Consider the following 17,852-nt stretch of genomic DNA (forward strand, 5'->3'; position numbering starts at 1 on the left):
AAGTATTTTAAATTAATAACATGTTGTTTTCGCCAGAAAAATAATAAAATTTACTTAAATTTAATATTTTTATTTTAACAATTTTTTGGTGTTGAATTTTTTGTTAAATTTTTAATATTTTTATTATTTTAATCGTTTTTTATTATTTTAAATTTTTTCCCATTAAAAAAATAATATTTAAATTTTTGTACTTGCATATTTAAATTATTTTGTTTAATTCTAGATTAAAGACAGTAAAACTGAACTTATATCAAGCAAATGAGGCAAACAAGGTTGTTATCTACACTGAAGATAAACTTAATGATCAGGATGTTAACGAAACTGAATATTCTAAATTACTTGAACAACAAAATGAATTAGAGGTAATTTTTTTTTTCAAGCAAACTAAGGATATTATATTTAAAGTTAGGCTAGTGACATGCAGTAGGCATTACTAAATGAGGTCTTGAGTTAGATTCCTACTGCTTCCATGCTGTAGCACTTTACTATGAACAACACTAACTTTGCTGCGTCAAAACCAAAATTCCAGTTCATTTTTAAAAAAATGTTAATACTTTTTTTTAAATAAAAAAAAAAGTTAAAAAAATAGAAAGAAAAAAGTTTGCTTATAGTTTAAAAAAAAGAAATTATTTTCGTTAGAATCTTCACCAAAATTTAAGTGCCAAAAGTGAGCTATTGGTCAACCTTACTAAAACAAACACTGAGCTTAAAGATCAATCAACCCAAGTAGAAGTTGCTTTACAAAATACTGCAACACAGACCAAGGAAAATGTCAACCCACCTATTAAGGCTGCAGACTGCTCTGTTCATCATGAAAAAGTGGAAAATATTATTCAGAGATGGAACACTTGTCATATTACTATAACTGAACGGTAAGTTGGTCTTTTTAGAGAAATTGATTTAAAGTTTTTTTTATTTTTTTTTAATGTTTAATTTTTGACCCAAAGCATGGATTTTGTTTTGAATTTAAACCCTTGATAATTTTTTTTTAATATCTGAAATTGATTTTTTTAGACTTGAAAGAATTAATTCCTTACTTCCACAAGCAGAAAAAGGTAAACTATTATATATTTATTTATCTTTAATATAACAACCTTATTTTAACAGCCTAAACATAAGATATTTTATTAACCTCAAACCAGACCTAAATTAGCTTTAGCTAATTCTGTCTCAAGTTGGCTTTAATTCAAGTCTACAAAGTTAAGACTATGATAGACTAAATACACTATTACAATAATGCTAACTAAAAATGTATAAGAAAATATTTTATAACTATTTTTGTTATTCAATAAATGTTTTAATTTTAGCTTTGGCAGAGGAAAGAAAGACTTGTTTTCTTCTTGACAAATTACGAGCTTTGCACGAAAAAATTCAAGTCCTCGAAAAGGATCAATCTCAAGTTCTTGAAAAAGAATTATCCAGTGATCAAAAATTATTGGAAAATGTGTTAGCTGACCAACAGGTAGGGATTTTTAAAGCTTTTTTTTTACTTTAAACATGACAATCTTTAAATATGGAAAATATTTATTAATGTTGTTGGCAAGAATGAATCTACAAAAAAAATACTTTTTGTTAAATGTATTTATAAAAATTAACAATCGCAATGCATTTTTACTAATTTTAGACTACTTTTAAAGTTCTTTGTATTTTATTTTAAATTTTTACAACTATATCTTTAAAGTTAAACTGCATAAAATAAATATTTACCTACAAAATTAATATTTATTTATTATTAAAATTTAGAAAAAAATCTAATTTAATCTAACTTGCTTTTTTTGTAGCAGAATTTAATTTTTTTTAATTTAACAAAATTTAATTTCTTTTTTTAGAATATTGTTAGTCATGTGGAAGACCTAAAACCGGATTATGATTTCATCCAACTTGAAGTTGTTAACTTTATTAACGAGGAAGCATCGGGTGTGGCTCCCACTCTTCCTCATTTGAGAGACTTGCTTCATCAAATTCAGGAAAGATGGGGAAACTTATGGCTTGTGTCTCATATCCATACAGAAAAGTAATTTTGTTAAAAAATTTTTAGGCAACATTTAAACATAAAAATTAACAACATTAAAACAATAAAAAAATTTGGCAGTGCTAAAAAAATTGACGACATTAAAAAGATCAATTTATATTTCGAAATTTAATTTAAGTTTAAAAATTATACTCATTTTTACTAATTATTTAAATATTAAAAAAGTGGTGTAGCGGTAAAAACATTTGGTTCTATTACTTGGGACCCTGGTTTGATTCTCATTGCTCCCTCACTTTAGTCTCTTAAGTAAGGTGCTTTAAACAGTATAAAATTCTAAAAGTCAAACCCTAATAGAAAAGTTAATTATCTAACAAAATTACCTATAATATTAAAATATAAAAACGTTACAAATAAATTTATAATTTTAAAATTTTAATTTGTATTACAGAATCAGAGGATTGATTCACACATATCAGTCACTACATCAATGCGAGGAAACAGTTGCCAAATACGAGAATATATTGGATGAAGATGAACCGACTAATTCACAAGAGGCTCGTATTAGATGCCAAAAAATACAAGTAAATTATAATTTAACATTATTCATTTTCTTTTAATTAACATTATTTTATTTTATTTTAAGGTTAACGTTGCCATAGGTCATTGTATTTTTAGTAAGACACTATTATTATTTGAAATTTTTTTTGTTTGTATTAAAACATTCAAGCTGTTTTTGCTAAAAAATTTAATATAGGTTTTGTGGCGTCAAACATGTTTTAAAAATTTATTCCAAATTAATATTTAAATTGTTTTCTTTTAAATGTATAAGAGAAGAAAAAACTAAGAAAAAGGAAATGCTTTTTAAATATACTTTTTAACAAAACAAGGAATATATATACTTAACATTTTTATGTTTTTCTTTTTTAATTTAAAAATTTTTTTTTAACAGAGTATAATAAATGCTTGCGAGGCCACAGATGCCAATTTCCAAGTAATGCGGACAAATTTGGACTCGACAAAAGAGGTGGTCAGTCAGTACCCGTCAGACATGTCTGACAACAAGGAGTTAGAAGTATGCGAAAATGAAGTAGAAGCAGTGGAAAAAAGATGGGATGATGTAAAGAGAAGATTGAATGTCGATTTTGAGAAAGCGAAAGAACAACTTGCTAGGTTTGAGGAAGGTATGAGGAAAATTGTTTAAATTTTTGTAATTTGTAAATTAATGCTGTAGCTGTGGCTTGGTCTAGTTAATAAACTTAGCTTTACAACATAAGGTCTTGGGTTGGATTCCTGCTATTGCACATATTATATTGCTTTTAAGCAAGGCACTAAAAATGATAAAAAGTTTTGCTAAGCTCAAATTAATTAGCAGATTAGGTAATAGGCAGTTATCATTAATAATGATGCCAATGTCAATTTGAGACTAAAACGGGGTAACCAAAGTAACTTCATTTTTAAGCTGTAAAGTTGACCCTACCACATTAAGAATAAACAATTACAAGAAAAAATTAAAATAAAATTTTCAAAAAAAATTTAAATCAATTTTTTTTAGGTGAATTACAAGAGAAGAATGGTAGAGATATACTGGGTCAAGTGCAAGCGTTTAACAACCAGTTAGTGATAAAGGAGAACACATTGAACACTTTAATTATGATGCCTTTGTCTTATGATCAAGCTAGTTTGGAGAAGTGTATTGCTAAGCATAATGTAAGTAATATATTTATAAAATTAATAATTTATATTTAAATTCTTTATGATTATAATATTATTTTATTTAAATATAAACTAACTTTACATTTTTCGGGCAGAATTTAAAAAAATTTGAAAATTTTATTTAAATTTTTTTTTGCAAATTTTTTTCAGGATATGACTGAGAATGTTCATTTGATGTCTGCAGACTATTACTCCCTTGCCGCCGAGTGTTCAGATTTTGTTAATTCGGTGAGGGAAGTTGATGACAAGCCAGATAGTGTAAAGGATGTTGCAGAGCAAGTAGAAGAGGAGGAAAAGAAGATGCACGACTTGTGGGCAGAGCTGGAGAAATTATTGGATCTTTATGCTAGAAAGTAATTACTTTAAATTTTTTATCCTAGTTAAACACTGTTCTCCCAAGCTGCATTTTTATTTATTTGGCTGGTAACTTTAAAATCACATTTCATAATGTGGTCATAGCAAGGGTCCAATCCCAGTTTCTACAAATTGAACAAACATGTACAGTAGTTTAGCTTATTGTTTGTAATTTTATGTAATGCATTGTTTTAATTAAGGCTCATGCATCTTTTTTGTATTTAATTTTTTTAAATATAAGAATGTCAAATTTATAGCCTTGACATAGTGTAACTTTTGTTCCATTTAAAGTAGTCCCAATCTGCTCTTAACAGTTTTAAATGTTCTTTATTTTGTTGTCTGATAAATAACCTGGTGATTGGTTTTTAGCTTGGTAAGAGTTGGTATTCATTATATTGAACTTAGAATGTCCTGTAGTAAAGCCAAAGGCTTTTTCACCACAACTGATAAAAAAAATTTTAATTTATATATAAAATTATTTTGTCTAGACTTCAATTGCTGCTTGCCACAGTTGTACAAATGAAAGTATTTGATGATTCAACTTCGCAATTTGAGGAAACTTTGAAAAAAAATATTGAAAATTCTGACATTGATCAACTCCATAAACACCAACAAGAAATTGCTGTAAATTTAAAAAATTTTATAATAAAAATATTTTAATTTTTAAATAAATATGTGCATTTATTTTTGCTAGTTCAAATATTTGTTTAGAAAAATATTTTTTTATTTTTTTTATTTATTGTTAAGTTTTCTTCAAAATTTTAATTTTTTTCTGCGATAAAATATCAATTTAAAAAAAATTTACATTAATTCGAACGAAATTTATTTTTCATTTTTTTTAATTTTTAGGTTCTTTTGGAGAAAATACCTGAAAACGACCAAAACGCAGATGACACCAAGATTGGTGTTGCAAAAGTTGTTAAAGCCGGCAAAGAATTGCTGAGCGTTGGTGGCACAGAAGTTGACTCGGCACAAAACGGTTACGAAGATGTTGACGGGGATAACTGTACCAAGAATTATGAAGATATTAATGAAAGATGGGAGAATGTTAAAGACAGTATTAAAGAAAAATTAAGCAGTGTTGCTGATGCTATTAATGACCGCGAAACCGGTAAGTGCCTGATTTTTATGAATTTTAAGTTTTTAATAGTATGGCAGCAACTCTTACCTAATATTTACCAGCAATAATTTACCAGGGCACCACAAATGGCAGTTTTATTTATTTTGTAGGCCTATTAATTAGACATACATATATATTGTCCATTTAGCTCCATTATATATTGGCATTTTTTGCTAGTTTTTCAGGAATATATATAAAAATAGTAGCAAAGTAAAATCATAAAGAAATATGGTAAACACAAATTACAAACTTCATAAAATAAATCATAAACATCATATAGATAGTAGGTTAAATGCAAACTATAAATATTATTTATTAATAAACGTAACCACTACAGAAATATTGATATAAAATTGTAAGAGGTAAATTTTAAATTATTTAAATTTTTAATATTTTTCTATTTACTTTTCTAGCAACTGAAAATGAGAAGCAAGCCATGTCATTATTGGATGAAATCGACCAATTCCTTGCAAAGATTCATAAAATGAAGAGTGCACAACAAGTTAGAGCTGATGTAATGTTGCCCAATGAACAAACTGCTCTGCACAGAGTCCTACAACAACAACATGTAAGATTTGAGAAAAAAATAATTTAAGTTATAATTTTTATGTGCTGTTATTATGTATAAAAACTTAACAAATTTTGGTGTTTTTGTGCCTTAGAACAGATGTTACATTTTTTTAAAATAATATTTTATGTTTATTTTGCCATATTTTCTTATACTTTTATGTCAATGTTTTTTCTTATACTTTTATGTCAATGTTTTTTCTTATATTTTATGTCAAAGTTTGTGTTTCTTTATTAAATTTTTCAGTTATATTTCGAAAAATTACTACATTTTATAAATTTTTTTAAGGTTTGTTAGAATATATAGTTTCATGGTTTATATTTTTGTTTTATTTTTTTTTTTATTAAATATTTTATGTCATATTTAGGCAACTGCTGAAAAACTTGGCAATGACATGAGTCCAGAATATGACAACATTGTTTCCAAGTGCAATGATTTTATTGAAAAGAATCCATCTATACCACCTTCCACAAGGATCCAAACTTCTCTTGTTAACTTATATCAAAGATGGAAAGAATTATGTCAAGTTGTTGAGGCCTACACTGTAAAGTAAGTAATCATTTTTTTAAAAATTAATTTTAATGTAAGAGGGTCGACCTTATTTTTAAATTTTTTGTTTTTTATTTTAAACCATTTAAAACTGGTTCAGAATTTATTAAAGCACTAATGTAGAAAGCTAAATAATTTGCTGTATTACTTAAAAGGTAAAATATTTTTACTTTTGGGTGCTAAGATTTAACAGCATTGGTAATTAAACTAGGAACCTATGTTAATAAAACTTAGCAAAAATTTAATGGTGCATATAACATAGTTAGCCAATTTTTTCTTTAAATTTTTAAATTTAATTTATTTTTAGCTAGTTTCGAATAAAATAAATGTTTCAAATAATGTATTATTTTTTATATTTTAAAATTTTTTTTAGATTAAATTGTATTAATGCTGTTCTTGAAAGTGTTAATGGGGCCCGCCCAATAATTCCACTGTACCAAACAACCATCGGAAAAGCCAACAATATGCTTACACACGATGGCGTACAAGATCCTGAACAACTAAAGCATGCTATCGATGCATTACAAGTATGTTTTTATGTAAAAACTTAAAATTTTGGATTTTAAATGGAAAAATTGATTTTTTCAGTTTTATTTCTAATGCATTTATTTTTTTTTTCATGTATTTATTTTTTTTGTCATTTTTCCTAATTTTGTCAAATTATATTTTTTAGACCTTAAAAGACAGAGTACCTGATGACGATACAAAATTCAACGAAGTTGTATCAAATTTGTCAAACTGCACCGAATCTGTTGAAAATGCTTTAGAAGACCAAGATGTACAATCTTACACTGTACAATGTAATGACCTTGTTCGGGAGTGGAATGAAGTAAAAGAAAAATTGTTTTTGTCTTGGTCTAATCTTACTGAACAGCTACCAAATGTTGAAAGAAGTAAGTTGCTACTTTTAGGCTGTTATATATCCTGTTGGCCATGTAGTATTGCTTTTTTAATGAAAGTTCAGTTAACTTTTTTCGAGTTTTAAGATTTACTTAGAGTGTTAAAATTTAAACTTGAGTTATAGAATTTAATTTGGGTGTTAAAATTAATACTTAAGTTTAAAAATTTAACTTGGTTGTTAAGATTAAAAATTGAGTTTTAGGATTTAACTTTGGTGTTATAAAACTTAATTTTTAGGTAGCAAACTTGAATTTTAAAATTTAAAACCTTAATTTCAAAGTTTTTAAATATATTTAATAGAACTTTAAAATTGAAACTTTACAGACAAGTTTAAGATATACCCCTTGAAAAATATTTTTAGTATTTCTAATTACATAAACTGACCGTTCTATTTTTATAGTTTCAAGTATTGACAATGAGGCAAATTTGTTGGATGATGAACTGAAAAGTCTTCAGAATGAGATTGAGAACATCAAACACACGATTGAGGCTCGAATTGCAATCTCAATGCCACCTGAGATGGAAAGTATTAACAAGGCTGTGGCACAACAACAGGTAAATTTAATATTTATATTATTACAATTTTTACAACTATAAAAATATTTATTTGCAATATCTTACTACATTACATTCAACATATTTATTTTTTTGTAATAATTTTGGCAAATTTTTTGGGGTAAAATTTAATAAATTTTTAGCATTGGAAAATTTTTAATTTTTTAACTGTTTTTTTTTAGTAAATTTTACAAATAAAGCATCCAGTTGTAAAGAGTAATTTTTTTTATCACAAAAATTGTAAATAACAATAAATAAATATTTTTGCAAAACCATATTAAAAAAAATGTTTTAATATTTTAGATCACAGATGCTCGCTTAAACTTGCTCAAAGAAGCTTTTGAAGATGTTAAGCAGAAGTCACAACCCTTGTTTACTACCGACATTCCATCTGTAAAACAGTTACAACACTCAATTAATCACGTTGAGCATCAAATCGAACATGTTGATCAACTAAGCAACGACTACTTGAAAAAGTTTGTGAAAAAATTTTAAAAAAATTCATTTATTTTTTTTTATTTTATGCTAGTTGGTTTATTTACTTTTAAAAACTTAATTTTTCAAGGACTTTAATTAGTTTTAAATCCAATATTTATAATTTTTAGGTTAGACTTAATGAAGGAAGCTGTTGATAGTTTGAATGTGGCAAGAGGAGTGGTATGTTCTCATGAAAGCCAACTTCTTTATCATTGTACGATGGCTGATAATGAGGAAGGGCTTCAAAAACAAAGAGAACTATTACAGGTTTGTTAGTATTTTCATAACTGGCTGGAAAGTAAAAAGATTGTCATAGTAACCTATTTATTATAATAAAAACCCTTATTACATAAAGTTGTATAATATTTTATAAATTTACACAATGTGCACATAATATTATTTAACTCTAGGCCCTTTAATCTTATAATGCTAAAATTTTTAGCTTTCTAGTCAATATAGTAAAAAAATTGTTTTCTTTCAATAGTTAATAAACTAATTTTTGAATTATCTTTTTTAAATATAAAAATTTTTATTATTTTTTTAATAGAAAATGGACAGTGAGGCATATTTGCACGATCCCAAGTTCGATGAAATGCAAAAGAGATGCCAAATCTTACAAGTTTACATCATCAACATGAATGGTTCGGATAATGATGATAAAGATTATGTGGATGCTGCACAGAAGTTACGAGATAGATGGGATGCTTGTAAGCAACAGTTTAAAGACAGGTAGGATTAAATTTTGCATACATATTTTTCTTTGTAAAACTTTTTCGTAGTGTATTTTTTTGTGAACTAATCTGTATTTCATTATTTTGAAAACCCTAAATTACTCAAAATTAATTGTTAAGTTAACTATTTGGTTTTGGCTGTTTAGTCAGCGTTTTTACATTGAAAATAAAATTTACAAAAAATTCTTAACAATTTTTTTTCTTTTACTAAACAACCCTAAGATTACATTTCTATGTCCCTATTTAATTACTTTCTTAATTTTTCTTCAGCGATTCTTAATTTAACATTTTTTCTTGTACAGACTTGCCTATGTTGTTATTGCTGAGAACAAACTTAAAACCTTGAAAGAAAAATCAAAAGAGAGAACTGACTGGATTGAGGCTACTGAGTCAAAGGTCAATGAAGAAAAAGCAAAATCAACTGATTCAAAGGTTTTAGAAGGTCAACTCTTGGATCATGAGGTAAAATAATATTTAAATATTATTTTAGCAATACTATAATATTTAAATTTTTTTAACTAAATTCCGAAATAAGACTTAATTCAAACAAAATAAATCTTTTTTAATTATTTTTTATTGATTTTTTTTCATATTTATTATTTATTTTTTTATTTTTTTCATGTTTTTATTTTTTTTATCAAATTTTTTTAATATTTTTTATTTACTTTTTTATACTTTTTAAATTTTTTTTTATATATATCTTTTAATTTTTTTTAAATGTTTTTTGTTTTTTCAGGCCTTGAACAAGGAGCTAGAAGAGCAATATCCTTCTTTGGAGCAACTTAATGAGCTCACTACCGAGTTTGATGATGCTGCGAGAAAGTACGATGAAGTTGCTCTTAAGTATGATGCCCCTCTTCCCGAGGGAGCAGACTCCTCCCTAAAACCAACTCAAGAAGAAGCGGACGAAAGAGCAACAAGGAGGATGAAAATTGTTGAATATGAGGTAAAATTTTTTTTGGTGGGAATTTTTTATGCTGAAAATTTTTTAATAAATCGAAAAATAGTTTTTAAAAAACTCAGAAGACTTTTTTTAAGAAGTTTAAAATTATTTTTATTCACATTGAAATTTTAGAAATATTTTTAATTTTTTTAATGCATTAAATCTAGGTGATCACCATCACACGTCGCTATGACAACCTCAAAAATTTGTTGGACGAAAAAGTGGATTGCTACAAAGTGGATTTCAAGAACGCCAAGGAGAAAGAGGTTAGTGCTCAATTTAAAATTAAACTAAAAAAAAACTTAAATATATGCATTGTGGACAAAAAAAACAAGCTATTTTTGGATTTTGAAGATATTTTTAGACAGTTATGATTTTTTGTTTTGAATTTTACAAAATGTATTTTATTATGAAGTTTAGAAATTTACTGATTTTTGTGACTGTGTATTTTATTTTCGTTTTTTCGACTTATATTGACACTCGGCGCGAAAAAATTAGAATATTCCGGTTATTTGCGCGGCGGTGTTTAACTCGGTAGTGTTATTTATTTGCGATGCTTGTTTTTATTCCGTCGCTGGTGGTATGCGTGCTTTCATTACTAACAAAACAAAAAAATTAGTGAGGCTTGCGTTGAAACAATGGGTTTTGCATTTGTCGCTCATTGCTGTGAGTTTTATCCTCGATTTTGGAATGGACTTCGACCAAAACAGGGCATGGATAAAATTGCTTTAGAAACTTCCAAGGGTGAGTAGCACATTTTCTCTTGCATTTCTTAACAATTTTTTTTTTTAAATAAAATAATTTTAATTGGTAAAAACTTTTTTTTTTCGACTTTTGCTTGTGTATTTTGCGCATCGAGCCTTGCTAATATTATTATTATAAGCTGCATGGGTTTACCATTTAATGCACATCAATAAAGCTTATTAGATTTCACTGCAGTAGTATTAGGTCACTTTTACAGTCAACTATGCAATATAGATAAGACAAAGCTACCTAAATAAGAAATATCATCATGCATGGGCAATATATATCTTAAGAAAGAGTAAAAAGTAATTTAGAGTTACACTATGCTTTAAAACTTACTTATACAGCATGCTCATACGGTCTATATTATACACAGTATATTCTAATTGTTAGCTATATTAACCCAGCAATAATTGCACATTAACACCTAGACACTGGGCATGTCATAAAATTTTACACATATTCCTATACCTTGTAGCCTATAGCTACTTACTTAAAATCAAGTTTTTCCTCCTTTTTTTAGCATTCAATGGCTTTGCAGTTTTCTGTCATTTAAAATAGGCAAATCTAAGCACAACTGATTTTTTTTCTTTTTTGTAATTCTTCTTCCCACCTTTCTTTTGCTATAATTTTGTTTTTCGCGTTTTATTAACATTTTGTTTACTTTTGAAACTGCTAATAATCAATTTGTAGTGAGCACTGTTAAATTAACTTAAAAAAAACATTTTGAAATCAATTTTATCACAAATAAATCAGGGTTACATTTACATTAATTCATTGTAATTGGATAAAAAACATAATTAAAATAAATTTGTAATTTTTTATGTAACTAATTAGTTATAGAACTACCTTTCTTGCTTTGTCTACAATAGGAAAATAAATATTGTCGCAAGCGCTCACCGGTAGAAATTTTTTTTTGATTTATTATTTTTAATGGTTGGGTAATCGGTAAAACGTATTTTCATTTTTTGTTTGTTTGCAAATGGCAGTAGTTGATTTTTTTCTATTTGCTCTCCTACTGGTCTGTTAACATCTTATTGGTTAAAATTAATGATTTCTTTTTGTTGACTTGTCATTAAAATTGATTGTTTGTTCAGTTTACAAAGCTGTCAAGCCGTTGAATGTTAAAATTAATCGAAATTAAAATTTTAATATTTGACCTTCACATACATACACCCACACAAAGCCACACAGTGCTATTGTTAAGCTTGACGAAGTATTACCCAAAGCCATTTGACATTTGAGCAATAATATTAGTTTTGCATTAGGAAAGTAGCCAGTCAGCTATTTAGTTTTCACTTCACTATTTCGTGTGTCAGCTTAGCTCAAATTTGGCCGGCAAAGCTCAGAAAAATCTAAGAAAATTTAAATAAATTAACCAATACACCCCACCTTTTAATCACATAACATAAAGAAACTTTAATATTTTAGGAACGTGATGCTATTATTACTACCACCACTGAAATTATAACTACCACTACCAAAAGGAATTTGCATGATATTAAATTTAATTCGTATTTGAAACGAAAAGCGAGTCTACATGACTTGTATAATGCAGGAATTATAACTGAGGATATGGCAAATAAATTGGAGATGGGAATAATTAATGAGGAAGAGGTAAGAAAAAAAATATTTTATTAATATTAATTTTAATCATTTTCTATATTACTTATAAATAAATTGCAAATATATTATTCAATTTGCTAAATATTTAGATGGTTTTTATCATTTTTGTAGCAGTTAATTTATTTATGTTTAAAACTTGTATAAATTCAACAAATTTAACCAGCAATAATTAGTATAAACAATTTTTAAAAAATATTCAATTTTTGCTCTAAAATACATTTTTCAGCTTACACTACAAAAATTCGAAAAAATACACTTATGTATATTAAAATTGTATTTCTAGTGTTTATTATTTTTAGGTTGAAAATGACCTTCAAGTGTACTTGAAAGGCACAGAGCCAATAGCTGGTCTTATAATAGAGAAGGCAAATGATATGAAAGTTTCTATTGATACTGCAATGAAACATGGACTTATTAAAACTGGCACTGGGTAGGTTTTAATGATAAAATCATTAAAATAATTTCCTTTATAATACCATGTTGCTTACTATCTATAAAAATGAGGCTTAGTGGATGATTATATCCAATTTACATTCCTACAAAATAAAACTGCCATTTGTGATGTGCGGGTAAATTATCAAGGGCAATTATTAATTAAAAATTGATAATAATTTACTCGCGAACCACAAATCGCAGTTTTTCTTTTTTTTGAAGGTTTATAAATTGGTTACTCTATATTATATATATTGTTTACTAAGCTTTTGTATTAGAAATTTTTAGTTAAAAGTTCCTTAATATTTATTCATGTTTATTTATTATTTCTTTATTTAAAAAAAAATCTTCACTAATATTTTTTTACTTACTTTAATTTTGATTTTTCAGACTTGTGTTGCTTGAAGCCCAAGCAGCAACTGGTAACATGATAAACCCTCACACAGCAGAGCATATGAGTGTAGCTGAAGCTGTTCAAAGTGGTGTAGTGGATCCTAGATACGAAGATGCATTGCAGCGAGCTGAGAAGGCTGTCACTGGGTTTAAGGACCCTGTAAACAACCATTATTTGTCCTTGTATGAGTGTATGAAGAAGGGTTACATTGTAGAAAGCCATGGTATTAGGTAAGAGATGTTTAAAATTAATAATGGTTTTGAAAAGGATTTTAAAACAAAGTTATTCTAAAAAAATTAACTTATTTTTAAACATTTTTAATGAAAATTTAATTCACACTTTTGTAAAGTTTTTATTGATAGTCTATCAGTTAAATTTTATTAAATTTTACACTAAATTTTTATTTTTTTAGATTACTTGAGGCCCAAATTGCAACCGGGGGTTTAATTGACCCCAGGGCTAACCATAGAGTCCCGATCTCGGTTGCATACAAACGTGGTTTATTTGACGAAAGAATGAATGAAATATTGGAAGATCCTTCTGATGACACTAAAGGATTTTTTGACCCTAACACGCAGGTAATTTAAAAACATTTTTGTTAAAATAAATTTAAAAAGATTTTCTGATACTCTTAACATGCATCTTAATTAAAAATACCTTTAAATAACTTGTTAATTTAATAAAAATTGCAAAAACTTTGTAATTCTCAATAATTTTTATAACATTTTGGTTTTATACCAAATCAAATTTTGATAAGATTTAATCGAATTTAAATTGTGGTATTTGGATAATTACATGCCTTTAAAAATGCTAAAAAATAAATCAGAGTATATGCACTTTTAGCTTGGCACAACTTTTATTATTTATTATATTTCATTTTCAGAAAAATCTTACGTATCTTGACTTGATTGCTAAATGTCGACGCGATGAGAAGACCAACTTATTATTCCTGGTACTCACTCGTAAGAATATCAACATTACTGAGTTGTTGAGAAGTCAGGATCCTAATTATAAATTCAACAAACAAAGAAACAGATCTGATATTACGTAAGTCTAATGATTTTTTATAAGGAAAAACAGACAGTAAATATTGTGTTAAAGTAAAAAAAAGTCTAATAGAAAATTAGGTCCAACATAACATTATTTTTTGTTACGTTGCTGATTAAGCCTTTCAATCGAAAATATTTAGAATTTTATAATTACTACTCTAGCTTTAACACTGATTGTATACAAAGAAAATTTCAAAGAAAATTTTTACTAGTTTACGATACTTAAAATGCTTTTGGAATTACAGAAATTTATTAATTTTAAAATATATTATACATTATAGTTTAATTTGCGAAATATTAATCGCCCCTTTAACCTATTTTTAACCAAATTTTATGGGTAAAAAAATAGTACAAAAATTTTAATTTGTTTTTTGTTTTTAGTTTCACAACTGCTTACCATCGTGAGGCAAAACTTGAAGATATTTACGATGCAGGACTTGTAACTGAGGCCCAAGTTCGTGACCTTGAATCTGGTGTTTTAAGTGAGTCTGACCTTGAACAACAACTCAAACAATATTTGTTTGGTGGCGAGGAACCAATTTGTGGAGTGGTGGTTGAAGAAACTGGTAAGTTTAAAGAGTAAAAATGGTGTTCCGGTCTTTTTTAATTCTAAAATGGTGTTTTAGTACTTTTTAAATTTAAAATGGTGTTTTTAGTATATTTTAAATTTGAATTTTCTGTTTTTTTTTTTATAATTTGGATTAGTTGTTTGGTACTTTTAAATTCAATTTGGCAACTCTGGTTCTTTTCTAAATTAAAGTGGTTGTTTGATACTTTTTAACTTTAAAATGGTGTTTTGGTACTAAAAATGGTGTGGAATTAAAACCATTTTTTATAAATTTTCCAGGTGAGATGATTTCTATTGCTGCCGCGGCACATAAGGGTATCATAAAACGTGGCACTGCTATCGAATTATTGGAGGCACAAGCCGCGACAGGCAATGTCGTCGATCCTGCTTCTGGTAAAAAGATGTCAGTTAAAGCTGCATACTCATCAGGTAAAAACAAACTTGCTAAATTTAATTTTTTTGAAGAAGTTTTACAAAAGAGCTACTTAATTAAGAAAAAATAACATAAATTAGGATTTTTTGTTTAAAAAATTTAATCTTAAATAGAAAAGAAATTTACCGAAATTGTTTGAGTATTTTTGATTAAAAAAAGTGACCTTCACTTACTCAGTTTTGTAAAAAAGGAAAATTGAAATTTTATTTAAAAATTTTTTTTTTTGTAAAATTTTATTTTTTATAAATTTCTTTTTTAGGCTTAATTGACAAAATGCATGTTGACACACTTGAAAGAGCAGAGCGAGCGGTAAGAGGATACAAATCACCAAGCACAGACAAAATATTATCTTTGTTTGAAGCCATGAGAAAAGGTCTGGTGGTAGAATCTCGTGGAATACGACTTCTTGAAGCACAAATTGCCACAGGAGGGCTTATTGATCCCAGAGCACATCACAGAGTAAGTGTTAATGTCAAGATGTTAAATGCTAACATAGTGATTAAAAATGTAATGGTTGAAACCTTTGGCTTTACTTCATAAGGTCTTAAGTTTAAACCCCACTGCTTTTTTGCTGTAGCACCTTTGAGTAAGGCACTATAACTAATATAAACACCTGCTAACACAACACTTAATTAACATCTTAATTATTTAGCAATTTAAATCTGTAATATTCTGAACTGACAAATGCACTCAATACTGGGTAGGGGTAACTGATTTTACCTCGATGTTGAAGTCTAAAATTTAGGTTATTTTTTTGAATGGTATCAATTTTGAAATTTGATAAGCTAACTAAAACAAAACAAATTATAAATGGTGTTAAAAAAGAGTATTCCAAAACAAATTTTAAATTTAATTTTACTTTTAAATTTAGGTTGACATATCAGTTGCTTACAAACGTGGTTTGTTTGACGAGCGAATGAACGACATTCTAGAAGATCCTTCTGATGACACGAAAGGATTTTTTGACCCCAACACACAAGAAAATTTATCTTATCTGGATTTAATGCAAAGGTAAAACAATTTTTCTTGTTAAATATTTTTACAAAAGCTAATATTTTGGTACGCTGTATATATATTAATATATTTTTAAATGTTTGGTAGTTAAATTTTTCTGTATTTTTTCTTAGATGTGAAATCATGGGACCTCACAACTTAAGATTTTTGATTCTTAAAACAAAGAAAAAGCGATCACGATCAGCAAGAAAATCAACTGAGGTAATTTAATTAATTATTTTTTAAAATGAATTTTTAGTTTAAAAATAAAGTTGGTAATTTCATAATAAATGAAAGAAATTTTAAATTTAAATTTTATTTTTAAAAATTTCATTTTGAGTTATTTATTAATTTTTATATTTTAAGTTTATACGTAAAAAGATCTTACCAAAAAAAAAAATTATTTGTTATTATATTAAGTCTATAAATTTACCCTTTTTCTAAATTTATTATTTCAATATTTTTACCAATTTTTAATTTTTTTTTATAGGCAAAAGATAAAGAAGTTATCAACATCCCAGTAGAAGTAAGCGTTGATGTTTCCTTACAACCCATCTCTGGTCTGTTGTTAAGTAATACTGGAGAAAAACTTTCTTTCCAAGAGGCTTACAGGAGAAAATTAATTGGGTCTGATGATGCTATGCTATATTTAAAAGCACAGGTAAATAAAAAAAAAAAAAATTTTGGAATTTATTTTAAACATATATTTTTTTACAATATTTTAATTTTTTCTAGGTTGCCACTGGTAAAATGGTGAACCCTAAGAGTGGGGAAAGATTGAATGTACAAGATGCTTACATGTCAGGTTTTATTGAAAGAAAACAAATCAAAAAACTGCAAAAATTAGAGACAGCAATTTATGGGTTGGTTTATAATACCGTTTATAAATAAGTTACTATATCATTTAGTTGCCTAATAATACAGACTTGGTTGTTGTTTCAAATAAGTTTTACTATAAATTGGCTAACTAAAGGCTCTACAATCTAAATATAAACTAATTTAATATTTTTTAAGCAAATTATTAAATATATAATTTTGGGTTGAAAAAAATATTTGTAACACTTGAATTAAAAATCAAATGTTTAAAGCGGCGGGAATTAAACTCAAGACCATAGATAATGACAAAAATATATTATTTTTTGACACCAAAAAAAACGATTTTATTTTTTCCTATTTTTAACACTGTTTATTTATTTTAGTGATACTGGGGATAAGATGAAACCAGGTAAAAGTTTCTTTGTTGAAAATTACATAAACGGAAAGTTGTCCAAAGAAAATGTTGCTTTCATCATTAACTGCCAACTTGCAACTGGTGGAATTGTAAACCCAATTGTAAGTTCGTTTTCAGTTGGTAAAATTGTAAGATATTAGTTTTTGGTCTCTGTATATGTAAATTTTTTTTTTGTAAAGCTGTTAAATATTTTTTTTATAATAATTTTTCTTGACCCTATGGTATACTTTTAACTGTTATAATTTTGTCCCAAATAATATATGCTTGGTAGTAATTTACCCATGCACCACGGACGGCAGTTATTCCTTATTTTAAAAAACTAAAAATTAGACATTATCCAATAAGACCCGTTGAATGTAAATATATATAACTATATAGATATTATTTTTTTAATATTTTGTACACCTCTTTATATTTAAAACTTCAATTTTTTTTTACAGAATATGACCAGATGTAGTAAAGAAGAAGGAATTAAAACAGGTTTAATTACTGAGGAAATG

At 26.8% G+C, this 17,852-nt stretch overlaps 1 protein-coding gene across 10 annotated transcripts in view; it reads left to right on the forward strand.

The window, feature by feature from the left end:
- Positions 1-17,852, forward strand: part of LOC145750336 (microtubule-actin cross-linking factor 1-like) — an 80,024-nt gene that overhangs the window by 25,481 nt on the left and 36,691 nt on the right. For all 10 annotated transcript variants that reach the window (XM_082566339.1, XM_082566342.1, XM_082566341.1 and 7 more), the window contains 22 exons: positions 224-362; positions 640-872; positions 1,015-1,055; positions 1,308-1,462; positions 1,830-2,014; positions 2,421-2,553; positions 2,922-3,153; positions 3,525-3,679; positions 3,836-4,038; positions 4,528-4,663; positions 4,889-5,150; positions 5,573-5,727; positions 6,095-6,276; positions 6,650-6,803; positions 6,950-7,169; positions 7,577-7,731; positions 8,035-8,207; positions 8,337-8,475; positions 8,756-8,937; positions 9,242-9,401; positions 9,676-9,885; positions 10,050-10,148. In XM_082566339.1, coding sequence (XP_082422465.1) covers positions 224-362; positions 640-872; positions 1,015-1,055; positions 1,308-1,462; positions 1,830-2,014; positions 2,421-2,553; positions 2,922-3,153; positions 3,525-3,679; positions 3,836-4,038; positions 4,528-4,663; positions 4,889-5,150; positions 5,573-5,727; positions 6,095-6,276; positions 6,650-6,803; positions 6,950-7,169; positions 7,577-7,731; positions 8,035-8,207; positions 8,337-8,475; positions 8,756-8,937; positions 9,242-9,401; positions 9,676-9,885; positions 10,050-10,148 — 3,703 coding nt within the window. The remainder of the gene's footprint in view (positions 1-223; positions 363-639; positions 873-1,014; positions 1,056-1,307; positions 1,463-1,829; positions 2,015-2,420; positions 2,554-2,921; positions 3,154-3,524; positions 3,680-3,835; positions 4,039-4,527; positions 4,664-4,888; positions 5,151-5,572; positions 5,728-6,094; positions 6,277-6,649; positions 6,804-6,949; positions 7,170-7,576; positions 7,732-8,034; positions 8,208-8,336; positions 8,476-8,755; positions 8,938-9,241; positions 9,402-9,675; positions 9,886-10,049; positions 10,149-17,852) is intronic.

Source organism: Corella eumyota, chromosome 4 (genome assembly GCF_963082875.1).
Source record: "Corella eumyota chromosome 4, kaCorEumy4.1, whole genome shotgun sequence".
Classification (NCBI taxonomy): domain Eukaryota; kingdom Metazoa; phylum Chordata; class Ascidiacea; order Phlebobranchia; family Corellidae; genus Corella; species Corella eumyota.